Genomic DNA, 14,659 nt, shown 5'->3' on the forward strand with positions numbered 1-14,659 from the left:
ATTCATTTCGCGTCTTAGGGCTATCGCACACAAATTGACATAACTGCATATGCATAGCATAAGATCGTATGGACCAATGAGCATCGAATATTAAGCATCGAACACCAATATAGCGACTTAATACTCGATGCTCATTGGTAGATACGGTCTTATGCTATGCATATGCAGTTATGTCAATTTGTGTGCGATAGCCCTTACAGTCTTACAATCATAATCTTACAGAAATTGTAGACGAGCCTATAGACGACAGAACATAGGGCATTCGGAGTCCATGTATACTATGGGTGCCATTACATGAAGCGCGGAAACGCGGAAGACAAAATCTTATTAGATTTCCGCGTTCCGCGAATTGAATCATTTCTTCCCGTTAAAAAAGCGGAAAAGCGGAAGGCCCAAAACTTTTCTCTATTGTTTTTTCATCAAAAGTACCAAGGGTATGAATTCCAAAAAAATATCAGGTCCGAACGTGTTTGAAGACATTAATGTAACGACGGTTAGGTTGAACAACTTGTGACAACTTGTGACAATGGATTTTTCCGCGCTTGTTCCGCGACTTTATTTCTCCTTATATTACATGGAGCACAATTTACGCGGAAAGGCGGAACGGTTTGGTGACAAATAAACATCTGTATTCATTTTTTAAAATTGTATTAACTTAATTTACTGCAATTTTTACTAATATGTTTATCTTTTCACCTTATCTGTTGAATACAAGCATTTTAATTAATAAATACCATTAAAAATTAATATTTTATAATTCCCCATACCGCTTTTCCGCTCAAAATATGTCTCATGTAATATATGACAATCAAAACAGACGCGGAACGCATAGCGGATCTAATGAGATTTTGTCTTCCGCGTTTCCGCATTTCCGCGCTTCATGTAATGGCATCCTATGTCTATATTGTGTGCCATGGGGAAGCGTCCCGATCACGGTACGATTGGACACGACCAATCGATGCAAAGAATTATCTAGTGAATTACTAGGTCGAACCAATCATTACAGAGTGCTTTCCAATTGCTTATAATATGAATTTTATTGCACACTTTGTCTGTGCAGAAAGAGACAGAGAACACAGAGGGGCTGTACATATTGGCTTTACTTTTCTGACCGTATGCGAAGTCCATGTATACTACGTCCATGGCACACATCCTTGCATAAAGACATAATACACAACGCATAAGAAAATTGACTAACTAGAGTTCTCATTTCTATTGCCACGATGAAAATAAAGGACTCTGATTGGTCAATTTTCTTATGCGTGTGCATTATCCCTTTATACAAGAGTATGTGCTTCCCGCTTCACTCCGTGAAAACACGTTCGGCACATACTTTTGGATTCTGCAGACTAACGTAACACAACATCGTTTTTTCCGACGCTTTGTAGCCAGTAATTTAGAATCCGTCAATGAATACCACTCAGTGGTCGGTATTCATAGTCGAATCTTATAGCGTGTTCGACTGGCCCTGGGTTAATTGCTTCGAGAGCGATTAATGACGTCATAAGTCTCTACTAGTCAATCATAAAGCTTATAAATACATGTTCGACCAATAAACGTAGACTGAATAACCCAGAGTGGGTTAACCCAGAGCCAATCGAATATGCTATTATTTTAAGCCGTCTTAAGTAATGTCTCAAGATGCGAATACGACTCTGTGATTGGTTCATGACATCTTAAGATGGTACTTAAGATGACCTTAAATATAAGATCGGACTATGAATACCAGCCAATGTTTTTTATTACATCAAAATGAAATAAAAATGGAAGCTATCAACTAATTATCATTTCAAAATACTTAAAGGATAACACAATGTTCAAGAATATATATAGAAACACCTTCAACTAAATCAATTTCTCCGTCAAATACTTTGCAATAGCACAGAAGGAAGATACGAAATACTTGATTTTTGTAACAGCTTCTTTTTATTTCTCAAACTGTTACTTATATAGCAAGTACATATAGAGTATGTCAAGTATCGGCAACATTGTAAGTATAGTTATACTTCATTTACGCATTGCTTTTGCGTCTTTTGACTCATTAATTACAAACTATACCTGATGTATGTGTGTACACGTATGCGTGCTCGTTGTGTGTATCTGTGTACGTGTACTTGAAAGGAAATGGGAGAGAAAGAGGAGTAAGGGGGCGAGGAGGGAGGGAGGGGAAGAGAGAGAGACACCTGGAAAAAAGCAGAATTGTGGATTATATGACCTTATTGTTACGAATTTACAGAGTTTCTTTGGACACCCTGTATAATGATAAATTCATCGATTAGTTACTTCAATATCCTCTTCTTAAGCTTCTGGCGTAGCTAACGGTGCTTCTTTCTTTTCTTCAATGACAATAGTATCATTTTTATCACCAGCTGCTTTATCATTCTCATTTAATTCTTTTTTCGGAGCAACCTTAAAATATAAGATAATATAAATGTATTTAATAACAATAATGATTCCCTGTATAAATTACATTCATAGTATATAATTAAATACTATAATTATACTATAATTTGACTTCTCTCTTGTAATCTAACTTATTTCAATTTAATTAATTTATAATTTAAGCAATTCATTTTCGAAATAAAATGTTTGCTTATTCTATTTTACATGTTTGCACATTTATACATCCAATACATCTATGTCAACTTTGTGAAATCTCTTTCAGAGAGAGGACTAATAATTACAATCTCACCTCTTCTTTGCTAGCTTCATCAAAATTTTCCACCAAATCCGGCACTTCATCATCCTCCTCCAATGTGGTTTTACCAACCGCACTACCAGCAACTGTACTGGCTAATCGTTTGAGCTGTGTGAGACCTTCAGGACCGAGTTGACTTAATATCCCTGGCAACATCTCGGTGATCTGTTTGTTTTCGCCATGACCAGTAATAGCAAATGTGTTAGCAGATAAACTGGCTTGAGCTTTTGGATTGTTAAAATGAATGACTGTGCCATCATCCTTGATCATATTAACTTCTTCTATGCCAGGAATCGTATTTACAGATAGTTTCTTCAGACAGCTTTGTAGCTTCTTGTCATCTGTAGCAGCAGTTGCATGTACAACCTGCAAAGGCAAAAAATAATAGAATGCATATACAAAGGCAAATGGCACTGATCAATTTTATAATATAATCAATAGTGAATATGTGTCATGACACTCACCGATTCATTTTTGTCTTTCGCAAATACATAGCAGATGAATTATACAATTAACTATATAAAGAAGAAGAGATACTTCTTAAACATTATAGGAAAATTTTAAGTTTTACTAAATTATTAAAATTTTGTAATCAGACAATGTGTGATTTAGTAGCAAACTACTAAATTATCTTGACTCAACCCACTGACACATACACTGACTCAACCTTACAAAATAGATGAGGAGACTTATAACTATTGTATTTATTCTCTTTTATGGGGTCTCTTATAAAGTTTAAAAGCACAATCAAGCACACTTGTATAGTTTGCAGACATAAAAGATATATTAAAAAAATACATGTAATTCTTATTTTTCCCTAGCAGCTTTACGAAACTAACATCACTATTTTTGGCTTTCTGCCACTTTTAATAGCAAACACATCACAAAGATATCAACTTGTTCGCATTTGTTCTCAGAAAGGAAAATCACTATAAATTTACCCTATAGAAGCTAAAATGCATAATCTACAATGGCAGTAGGAGTAATAGTAAGAAATAAGCAGTAAGCAAATGGACGAAACACAATCAATTATTCTTAAATCGTGAGAATGAAATTGGTCAATTTACTTACTGCTTATTTCTTACTACTGCCATTATAGACAACGTATTATAGACAATCTCTTAAAGAGACAAATGCTATATTTGATCATTTTACATATGTCATTATAAGGTTGCATTCCAAAACGTTCTTTTCGAATAAAGTTTTTCGAAAGCCTATAGTATATGTAAAGTGAATCATAAATTTTCAGTAAAATTTCTTTCAAAAAGAACATTTTAGAATATAACCTCAGAACATAAATCATGCAATGCTATGCGTGTATCGCGTACTTAGACAAAAGATAAAGCCATGGTATCTTTTGTAATAAATGCAAACGATTTTCATAACTCAAAACACAAGATCACTTTGTTGCATAAATTTGATTATGTAAAAAGAAAATAACGAAAAAACTTGCAGTATTGCGTTGCTAAATGAAATAAAAAAATATTCACAAAAAGAGAAAGAAGGGAGGGGAGAGAAAAGAGAGAGGGAGAGAGAAGCACGAAGAACAACTCGTAGCAACGATCATGATCATGCTGATAACGTGACGGCGGTATGAGTCGAAGAGGACTAATAACATGAACAATCATTGTTTCCACAGTTTGACGGTGAATAATAAACATACCTTCTTCTTGCGTCGTGGAGTACCCTTACCGCCGATTCGCACTTGAGCCTGCAACTTCTTCAGTTTCTCAGGATTCATAGTATTAACCTCTGTCGCTCGCGGAGTATCAAAGCGCAGAAGATCGAGTAGCGTTAAAGATGACGTCTGGTCACAACGACAAAACGGAAAATAGACGCACGGGACAAAAAGTGTTGCGTCGTGAGAGCGTTGTGAAAAACGACCGGCGGTGACAAACACGTGCTCTACACTCGCAACAAGAGCCTCAAGAAAATGGAAGCGTACGCTTCACTTCAGTTCCAAGTTATTCAACTTCCGGTTCCGGCAGTGACGGAGGAGCGTTTCCGCCGGGAAATTCAAGCCCATTAGGGTGCTTTTCATATAGGATGCGTTTCATCAGGGTTGGGTACGCATAATACCTCACGTTTTATGCGTGAAGTTTTATGTGCAGAAAACTCAAGTAATCTGCGCAGATAACTAAATGAGGTTTTCTGCTGCATAAAACTTCTTTTAGAGCTATTCTACAATTGCGTAAGCGTGGTCGTAAGTGGTTGTAAATGATTACGCAACCAAAACAACCAATCAAAATAAAGTAATCAATGATTAAAACATTCTGATTGGTTGGCTTTATAACTGTTTTGTATATAAGACAAAGCATAAATATTTGTTTATGATCATGAAAAACATGAAATTGTGAATGTAGTTCATCTGTATTCCATTTTTTAATTTTTTTTTTATATCTACATATATATACAGATGTATTAATGAAACTGATTCAAGAGCAGTGAGTAGGATTGTACCTAGAAAGAAATAAAAAGTCGAGTCGACGTCGATTCGACTTTTCATTTCTGACTTGATAGGTTATTTTAGAAGGCTTGGTTCGACCGTCTGGGGTACGTACATCTCCCTAAGATCCTTTTCGAACGGGAGCGTTCCGATTGATCACGGTACGATAGGACACAACCAACCGATGAAAAGAATTATCTAGTGAATTACTAAGTCGAACCAATCATTACAATCTGTGTCCAATCGTATCGTGGTCAATCGGGTCCCACCCGTTTTCTGCATTTTATACATGTTTTATATAATAATATTAATATTAATATTATTTATTAATTAATAAATAATTTTCAAACTGTAATTTTAAACTCGTAGGTTTAATTGTAACTTCCGTCACATATATGAATAGTATAAACAGAATTCTTGTAAATAAATTAGGATACATGTTATTTTAAATTAGGATTATATTTTACACTTCAGATTTCTCATATGATAGTTTATAATAAGTATGATTTTAATAAAATATAAACAATCTTACCACATGTTAAAAAAATATGGATATAATCGTGAGATTTTACAAAATTATTACTTGATGTCGAATGCGCATTCTTTACTTCTTACTCCAGCTTGTTCCTATAGTAAGGCATGGGTGTATATCAGTTGGACACGGGCAATTGGACACAGTCCAATCACAAGTCGCTGTTCCAAGGGACCCTACAAATGTCTCTAATCACACGGTGCTGTGATTGGCTGTGTCCAAATGCACTGTGTCCAAGTGCACCGCTCCCGTAAGGCATTGAGTTAGAAGAAGTTGTCATAAACTACAAAAGTACTAGATGGTCGTGCCTATCATAATTTTCAGTCTTAGTGGAACTAACTCTAATTGTCGTAAAAACCCAGTGTTTCTTAAGCCCGTATCAGACTACGGATTAAGATTGAGATTGAATTGAAAATTGGCCAATCAGAGCAATGTTCACCAAACTTGAGCTTAGTGAATTTTGCTCTGATTGGCTAAATTTCAATTCAATCTCAATCCTAATCTATAGTCTGATACGGGCTTTACTAGAATCGATTATTTCGCTCGATATATCGGACTATCAATAATCGGTGCTCACCAACTAAGTTACTAGAGTCATAATAGATTATTTCTTATCGATGTCCCATCTCTAGTAGAGACATCTGAGCTGCGTTCCAAAACTCTTCTCAACGGGTAGAGTAGCATTTCATTGACCAATAAGAACAAAGATAACTAAGATTTCTTTATCATAATTGGTCAATTACATGTACTCTACCCACCGAGTAGAATTTTTGAACAGCCCTGTACTCTGGTTAGAATGACTCTATAGGTTTGTTCGAGTTGCTTGTACTTTTCGGGAGCGGTGCACTTGGACACGGTGCATTTGGACACAGCCAATCACAGCACCGTGTGATTAGAGACATTTGTAGGGTCCCTTGGAACAGCGACTTGTGATTGGACTGTGTCCAATTGCCCCGTGTTCAACTGATATACACCCGTACTTTTCACACTTTTACACCTAATGCACTTGTACACTAGTGCACCTCAAACAACACAAATTTTCCAAAATACATTCTGAAGACATTTTCAGGACGGAGGGACGTCATCAGAGTATTCTTAGGACGTTCTTTGAAGGTGTGAATGGTCTGAAAATAGCTAATATTCAATAAGTTTATTCGTATTAATTGAACTTTTTACACTTTCACACTTAGTGCATATTAATTCTTTAGAGGTTTTAAAAATGGTGTCATGTTTTCCGTTCGTGTTATGAGTGTAAATGCAATTCTGATACACTTTTCACTCTTGCTTGGGATCAAGTGTAAAAAGTGTGTTAGAATTGCATTTACACTCGTAACACAAACGGAAATCATGACGTCATTTTTAGAACCTCTAAAGAATTAATGTGCACTAAGTGTGAAAGTGTAAAAAGTTCAATTAATGCGAATAAACCTATTGGATATTAGCTATTTTCAGACAACTCATATCTTCAAAGGACGTCCTAAAAATATTCTGATGACATCTTTCTATCCTAAAAGCATCTTCAGAACGTATTTTGGAAAATTTGTGTTGTATGAGGTGCACTAGTGTGTAACGGGCATTAGGTGTAAAAGTGCGAATAGTACAAGGGACGTCTACATTGGAAGTAAATAGCAAGAAGTAGGAAGTAAGAGTAAGAAATTGACCAACCACAGTCGAATGTGAGAAGAATAATCAACTATGATTGATCAATTTCTTATTCTTACTTCCTACTTCTTACTATTTACTTCCAATATAGACGTCCCTTTAGGCTAATGGCACATAAAAAAACTTAAGCAGTAAAACGTAAGCAATAAACAAATTGACCAATCACAGTCATTGATTCTTCTTAAGTTCCAAGAATCAACGACTGTGATTGGTCAATTTGCTTACTGCTTACGTCTTATTGCTTAAGTTTTTCTGTGTGCCACGGCCCTTACATTTGTAAATGAATACGCTCAGCGAACACAACGGCAGCATTGGCAACTCTGGTGCCGCGAAACACGTGGAATGGTAGTGTGTCGTACACGAGGAAAATAAATTAGTTGCAAATTTACTCTTAGCAAATATTTACTAGAATATATGAGAATATATATGTATATATATTTTTATACATTTGCCAAGAAAATTTCAATATGTGATTTATTTATAATTTTAAGCTACTTTTGTTGTTATGTAGATATATCTTGTAAAGAATTATATTTTTCTAAGATTCGAACACTTGACCAACTTGAAATTGACAATTGAAGGAAAGGCTCGGACATTAGATTGCCATATAAACGAAGAGAAAGATGTCTTTTCGAGGACGTGGTGGAGGATTTAGTAGAGGAACAGGCTCCTTTAGAGGCGGTAGAAATGCTGGAGGATTTAACAGAGGACGCGGTGGTGGTTTCGATAGAGGCAGTAGAGGGTAAGTGGTAATTATACAGTTTACACTCCTCACCTTCGATTTTAACGAAAAATAATCAACGCATTTTTAAAGGCAAACAACTTTTCTATTTGGAAAATTCGTCGCTCTCTACTACGAAACGAGATATTAATTGACAAAGTTGATCACTATTAAGGTTAGGAAAATTGTCACACCGACGACAAACAGCGACGTGTATACGCTCCGTAGCCACTTGCGCATCATAAACAGTGCGTGAATTAGAAATATATTTGAACATACCTGGGTAATATAACATTATTGAAACATTAGCATTCAAACATTTGCAAACGATGAATTGGGTGTCCAGGGTGTCCAGGGGCGAAACCCCCGGTTTAATAAAAATAATATTCTAAAAAAAAAAAGAAATACATCTCGCATGATGTTAAGCGTGTATTCTTTTTGCGTGCGATTTATACGTCCTACCTTGTGTAGGGGTCTTGCTAATCTTTCCAATATCTATTTTAGTACATAGTAGACTCATACATTTAGTAAGGCGAAGATTTAGTAAAACATTCTCACTTGTGTAGGGATCTTGCTAATTTTTCCGATATTTATGATTTTTACTATATTGTAGATTTATTTGTTTAGCAAGGCAAAGATTTAATAAATATATACTCTGTGGTAACATACAAAAGTACACTAATGTGAAACATATGTGTACTTATAATGCATTGCTTACATTTCTATAAATATATCTATTAAACTTTTGTCTTACTAAATAAATGAGTACAATATACTAAAAATCGTTAATACCGAAAAGATTAGTAAGATCCCTATGCAAAAAAGAATGTTCTACTAAATCTTTGCCTTACTAAATGTATGAGTTTACTATTAGTATATAACTTTGTCTACTATTAGTATATGCATAAATACACATGTTTTACATTAGTGTACTTTTGTATATTGTCACAGAGTATAGGCCTGTTCTTTGTAGCTGCACTGCTGAACTAGTGCAATAAGTTAGAGTGAGAAAATGTATATTTGTCTTACTTCAATATATTACACCAGTTCAGTGCAGCTACAAAGAATAGGCTTTAGATTTATTAAATCTTTGCCTTACTAAACAAATGAATCTACAATATAGTAAAAATCAAATATCCCCTACGCAAGGTAGGACATATGAATCGCATGCAAAAAGAATATACGCATCATGCGAGACGTATTTTTCTTTTTTTTTTTAGAATGTTATTTTTATTAAACCGGGGGTTTCTCCGGGACTCGCCCCTGGACTCTCAGTTCATCGTTTGCAAATGTTTGTTAATGTTTCAATAATGCTATATTACCCATGTATGTTTAAATATATTTCTAATTCACGCACTGTTTGTAATGCACAAGTGGCTACAGAGCATATACAAGTCGATGTGACAGTTTTTCTAACCAATAGCGATCAACTTTGTCAATTGATATCTCGCTTCGCAGTAAAGAGCGACGATTTTTCCAAATAGAAAAGTTGTTTGTCTTTAAAAAACACGTCGATTGAGTATTTTTTCGTCAAAATCGCAGGTGAGGAGTATAAACTGTATAATTACTGGGTGAGCTATTCAGATGATCGTTACAATAAAATCTAGAGAAGAGCTCATAAGATGTACTGGCAGATTACAATTAATATCGAACCACAGTATGAACTCTGTTTTCTGCTTGAATTTAACACAGATATGATCAAGGGCCTCCGGAAGAAATAACACCATTAGGACATTTCACATGGCCTATAGAAGAGGGACTCGTTGTCAAAGTCGATATTGAGAAAGTGCCCTTTTTTAACGCTCCGATATATACAGAAAACAAGAAACATATTGGGAAAATAGATGAAATATTTGGCAGTATCCGTGACTATTATGTATCTATCAAATTGCCGAAAGATATAAAACCTTCTAGTTTTATAAAGGATACTCAGGTATTGCAATATTACAAATAATATAAATCTTTACATGTATATATGTATTACTAGTTGTTATTGATTTCAGTTGTACATTGATCCAGCAAAATTGCTGCCTCTTCAAAGGTTTTTGCCAAAAGCACCTGGGGAACAAAAACGAGGCAGTAATGCCGGACGTGTTATGAAAAGAGGTGCTGGTGGAAGGGGGGGAAGCGGAAGAGGCAATAGTAGAGGATCCTATGGAAGAGGAGGTGGTGGTGGTGGTTTTGGCAACAGGGGAACTGGTGGATTTAGAGGTCGTGGATTTAATCGTAATAACACAGGTGGAAGTCGCGGAGGAGGTAGAGGAAGATGGTAAATACAAATAAATCCGTCAAAGAAGAATTCTTTCTTTAACACATATTGAATATATTATATTTGTAATATGTAATAAAATAAAGTAAAAATATTTTAGATTGACAAAGGAATTGATATGGTGTATGTAATTATTTCATTTTATTTTCATGAATTAAACTATATCAGTGAGACGACATTTATGTGTCTACGTATACATGCATCGACGTATCATTTGTAATCTACAGATTTTGCAGAAAAACTAACAGGACAGTCAAACCTGATCAAACTTTATATGTTTCCCAAGTTCTTTTTCTGCTCTTTTCAATAATTTATCACGCCCTCTGTGCTTGAATTTTTTTTTATCATCAAGTTTTTCTTTCCGATTTTGCTCAATCTTATTCCAGTATGACTTCTCTTCATTATCTGAAATATGAAGTAATTAAATATATAGACACACAAACACAATGTAGAATTTACCTTTTAAAATTGTCAAACGTCTTCCTTCGTGATTTTTTTGCACCAACAATTGCGCATCTGCTGCTGTATCACATCTTATGTGTGCTTCGCAGGAACCATATGCTACATCTATATATTTTATACATTTCTCGTTTCTCAATTCCATCTGCAACAAATGTATCATTTTAATTGAAATGTAAAGTTTTTCGGGTAATAACATAGCGAGATGAAAATATACCTTGAAGCTTTGGAGATCTATGCAAGGTTCGTCCATTTCAATTTTCACTATAATTCCCGGTGCATAAGCAATACGCCCGTAGCATGATTCTTCCGCTTCACTGCTTTTCTCTTTTTCAGGTTTGGATTTGTCATAATTCTGTCCAGTTTTGTCGTAATTCCATTTTGCTTTTTTCAAATGTGATTTCAATTGTTGCATCTTGCTTTTTTGTAATTCTAAGTATTTATTTCTAAGTCGTTTCCAATCCTGCTTAGCCATTACTTGCATCATATCACTAGTGATATCCCTCTGAAAGTTATTTCTCTTCTTGCGGTTTTTTTTCTTTTTTCTTTCATCAACGCCAGTTTCTTTTTCTTCGATATTGCTGCTTGTTGCGTCTATATCTCCTTTAATAGGATATTTTACAGTTTGTAATACACCTTCTTTTTCATTACGGTCATTGTAGCTTTTATCTGTAGACAATATATCTATCGCTTTATTCTCATCTAATTTTGTCGCTAACTTACGTAGATCCCTTTTCACTGTTCCTTCGTTTTCTAATTTAAACGTATCACTTATTGATACTTTTTTCTTTCTCTTTCTATCAGTTTCCCCGCTTTTCTTATTACGATTAGTAATATCTTTATTTGATGTCTCTTGATTTTCCATATCACTAATATGCTGATCCATTATATTTTGATCCGTAGTTGTTCTCTTTTTCTTAATTTTGATATTGCTTTCATCTACAACAAGTTTTCTTTTCCCCAAAGAATGTTTAGTGTTACTGTTAAAGTTATCAGTTTTTTCATCATGAATATTATCATCATCTTTAATTTGATTCTCCATATCATCTTTCTTATCACCTACACTTGTCGTCTTTTTAGAGATATATTGTTCTGGTTTATTACATACTGCAAGATTTTCTTCTGTATTATTGAAAGTAGTTATACTTAACAGATCATTGGGAGATGTATGAGATGGCAAAACGCATCCTTCTTCTTGAAATGCCTGTGTGCATAATGACATATTAAATTTGAAATTTTTATTAACTGTTCGCAAAAGTTAAATCACTTTTCTTACTTTAATACATTGTTTAGCACCCATTGGAGTATCAAATTCCACAAATGCAAAACCTTTAATCTTTTTGTTGCTTTTGTATCGAGGAATCGAGACATATACTACTGTTCCATATTTAGAAAAGGCAGAAATCAGCCAATCGTGATCAGAATCTGGAGGTAGATTTTGCACATAAACTGTACATTCATCTGTGTTTTCCTTCTTGTTGATAGGTGTTAATCGACAAACTTTTGTACCATCTTCTGATACTTTTAACATGGTTGATCTTTGTAAAGCTTTAGCTATTCTACTTGTGTCTGTCGTTAATGTACTTAATTTATTAAAATTTGCAAATACATCAAGATCCACATCTAAGAGACAAAAATAATCACAATTAGCATTTTGGAATTTCTATAAAGGAATCAATTGAAAGCAAAGTATATATCACAAGTATATATGTAGTCCTATCTTGGATGATTGAGAACATAGGGAGAGCACTTACAAGGACTTTTCTTTAAAAGTTCTGACAAGTAGCGATCTTTGTTCAAATTAGCATCACTGAAATAAAACTCCATTTGTTTGAGTATCGCAGCATGCAGCGCTTTCTTCCTTAATCGTGGTTTACCACGTGAAACAGCAGATCTGCTGTTTCGTTTAATCATATCCATTTTCGACTGTTGTATTTGAGGCACGGGAATTCTTTCCGATGCTAGTTCTATGTTCGATTCCTGTTCTTCCATCACCATTGTATTCTCAAGAGTTCGTACAACTTACTGCCAAACAAAATATAGTTCCTGCGATATATCACAAAAATAGTCCATAACATGTCCGTTGGGAGAATTTTGGCATTTTATTTTTTACTTATGGTTTCTACATATATCTATTCTATGTTGTTGTTGTTACTATGGTCGTGAAACTAGTTCATTGACCACCCGAGAAAAACATAAATCACAAACAGCAAAATAAATTCCAATCTTGCAACAATATGTAATTAGTTCCACCCAAATTATATCCTTCTATTAATCCTCCGAAAGAACAAAAATAACTCCTTGAAAGCACCTTCGTTGCTACTGAACACTATATCATCGAGGGCTGCGTTCAGATTCCCCACCCGGGTGTATTCTATTACTAGAAGTGCTATAGTATATGTGACATATACTATAGTGTTTCTAGTAATAGAGTGCACCCGGATGAGGAATCTGAACGCACCCGAGAATGATAGGTTCAATTCCCCAGACGTTGCGTAGACCAATCCTCAGTAAGTCCGACTCCCGCTGATTACGCGGGCAATTTAAAATTACATGTTCAGAAGTCTCTGGCAGACCACAATCACAAAGCGGTAGGTCACAGATATTTTTATCATATAAATGTTGCGCTACTTGTGTATGATGAGTCCGCAAACGTGATACCATAGTTATAATTTCTTTATTGAGATGAGCATGTTGTAAAAACCAAGGCTCCAAAAGATTTTTAATACGCGTTCTATGAAAATACCTGAAACTTTTTTGTTTCGAGGTATCTTTAAAAAATTGCGCAACGTTTTCATTCATACGATCTCTAAGCATTCTACAAATTGTACTAGAAAACAGAACAGAACAGTTTTATGCTCCACAGATAAATTTATTTGGACTGCGTTTTTTGCCAATTCATCAGCCCGTTCATTCCCTTCAACTCCAGAATGTCCCGGAATCCAAATAAACACGATATCAAAGCCTTGCTTGATCAAGTAGCAATATATATCCTTGATAATATATACTAATTCATGCTATTTACCAGCTGGGCCACATCTGCCCAGAGCCGCAATAAGACTTCTAGAATCGGTGGCAATAACCACCTTTTTTGACTGTGTCAAACACCATGGTCAAAGTATATGCAACCGCCGTAGCTTCAGCCTCAAAAATTGATAAGTTATTATCAAGTTTACAACTAAAGGAAACAGAAGGGGAGAAGGAGAAGACCGAGCAACCCACCCCCATATCCATTTTTGAGCCATCAGGGGTGCGTTCGAAAACACTGAAAGTCCACGACGGAAAGTGGCTGTGGTGGATGGGCTTGGTGGGGTTAGTGGAGTTGGTATCGAGAGGAGTTTTCGAACGGCCATGGAAGAATGCTCAATGTGACATACTACATGTGTGTTGTGCCTACATATGTGTTGTACAAAATGGCTGATTGAAAGCGTATTTCGACATTAGCTATAATTGCTTCTCAGCAAAATAATAATAAATTAATAAATTTAGTAATTATTAATTTATAATTTAGTTATCTGGAAAGTTAATTGGCTATATATTTCTCGGTCCGAGAACTCGGATCGATTTCTAGCATCGTGGGCACCAGGCCTAAGGAAATTTATAAACTTATTTATTACTCCTTACCTTTAACATCGTATATATAGACATTTCCCTTGTCATCCTTTTGTATATTTTTTTAAATATCCATGCATAAAATATGACGACCCGAGATTAAATTTTCCATTTTTTTTCACAAATTGTTACTGATTCGTGACTTTTAACGTGCCTCGTATCTCGTAAGAAAATTTCAGAACCTATAAAATACAAAAAGCTTAATAAGCTTTATTTATATTTAAAGACAATATTCTGACAATATACATCACTATAGAAAT

At 34.9% G+C, this 14,659-nt stretch overlaps 3 protein-coding genes across 7 annotated transcripts; 1 reads left to right on the forward strand and 2 right to left on the reverse strand.

Moving 5' to 3' along the window:
- Positions 1–1,903: 1,903 nt before the first annotated feature.
- Positions 1,904–4,663, reverse strand: LOC116847939 (transcription factor BTF3 homolog 4). 2 transcript variants are annotated; one of them, XM_032823550.1, is made up of 4 exons: positions 4,362–4,663; positions 2,693–3,064; positions 2,284–2,409; positions 1,904–2,183 (listed from the first exon to the last, which is right to left on the reverse strand). In XM_032823550.1, exons 1-3 carry the CDS (start codon positions 4,437–4,439, stop codon positions 2,299–2,301), a joined length of 561 nt encoding a protein of 186 aa, XP_032679441.1. In that variant the 5' UTR covers positions 4,440–4,663; the 3' UTR covers positions 1,904–2,183; positions 2,284–2,298. The 2 variants fall into 2 exon arrangements, with proteins under 2 accessions (XP_032679441.1, XP_032679440.1); XM_032823549.1 differs by having other exon boundaries at positions 2,041–2,409.
- Positions 4,664–7,579: 2,916 nt separating this feature from the next.
- Positions 7,580–10,441, forward strand: LOC116847934 (probable H/ACA ribonucleoprotein complex subunit 1). Of its 4 annotated transcripts, none has more exons than XM_032823530.1 (4): positions 7,580–7,683; positions 7,882–8,080; positions 9,752–9,992; positions 10,063–10,441. In XM_032823530.1, the coding sequence occupies exons 2-4, from the start codon at positions 7,962–7,964 to the stop codon at positions 10,330–10,332; spliced, it is 630 nt and encodes a 209-aa protein (XP_032679421.1). In that variant the 5' UTR covers positions 7,580–7,683; positions 7,882–7,961; the 3' UTR covers positions 10,333–10,441. The 4 variants fall into 4 exon arrangements, with proteins under 4 accessions (XP_032679421.1, XP_032679424.1, XP_032679423.1 ...); XM_032823533.1 differs by having other exon boundaries at positions 7,606–7,683; positions 7,920–8,080; XM_032823532.1 differs by having other exon boundaries at positions 7,642–7,766.
- Positions 10,442–10,447: 6 nt separating this feature from the next.
- On the reverse strand, positions 10,448–13,144 carry LOC116847933 (la-related protein 7). Its single transcript, XM_032823529.1, has 5 exons — positions 12,542–13,144; positions 12,064–12,410; positions 11,005–11,991; positions 10,788–10,932; positions 10,448–10,733 (listed from the first exon to the last, which is right to left on the reverse strand). Exons 1-5 carry the CDS (start codon positions 12,783–12,785, stop codon positions 10,582–10,584), a joined length of 1,875 nt encoding a protein of 624 aa, XP_032679420.1. The 5' UTR covers positions 12,786–13,144; the 3' UTR covers positions 10,448–10,581.
- Positions 13,145–14,659: the final 1,515 nt, after the last annotated feature.

The sequence above is a fragment of the Odontomachus brunneus genome, unplaced genomic scaffold (genome assembly GCF_010583005.1).
Source record: "Odontomachus brunneus isolate Ranch 3 - 2012 unplaced genomic scaffold, Obru_v1 Obru_scaffold_085, whole genome shotgun sequence".
Classification (NCBI taxonomy): Eukaryota; Metazoa; Arthropoda; class Insecta; order Hymenoptera; family Formicidae; genus Odontomachus; species Odontomachus brunneus.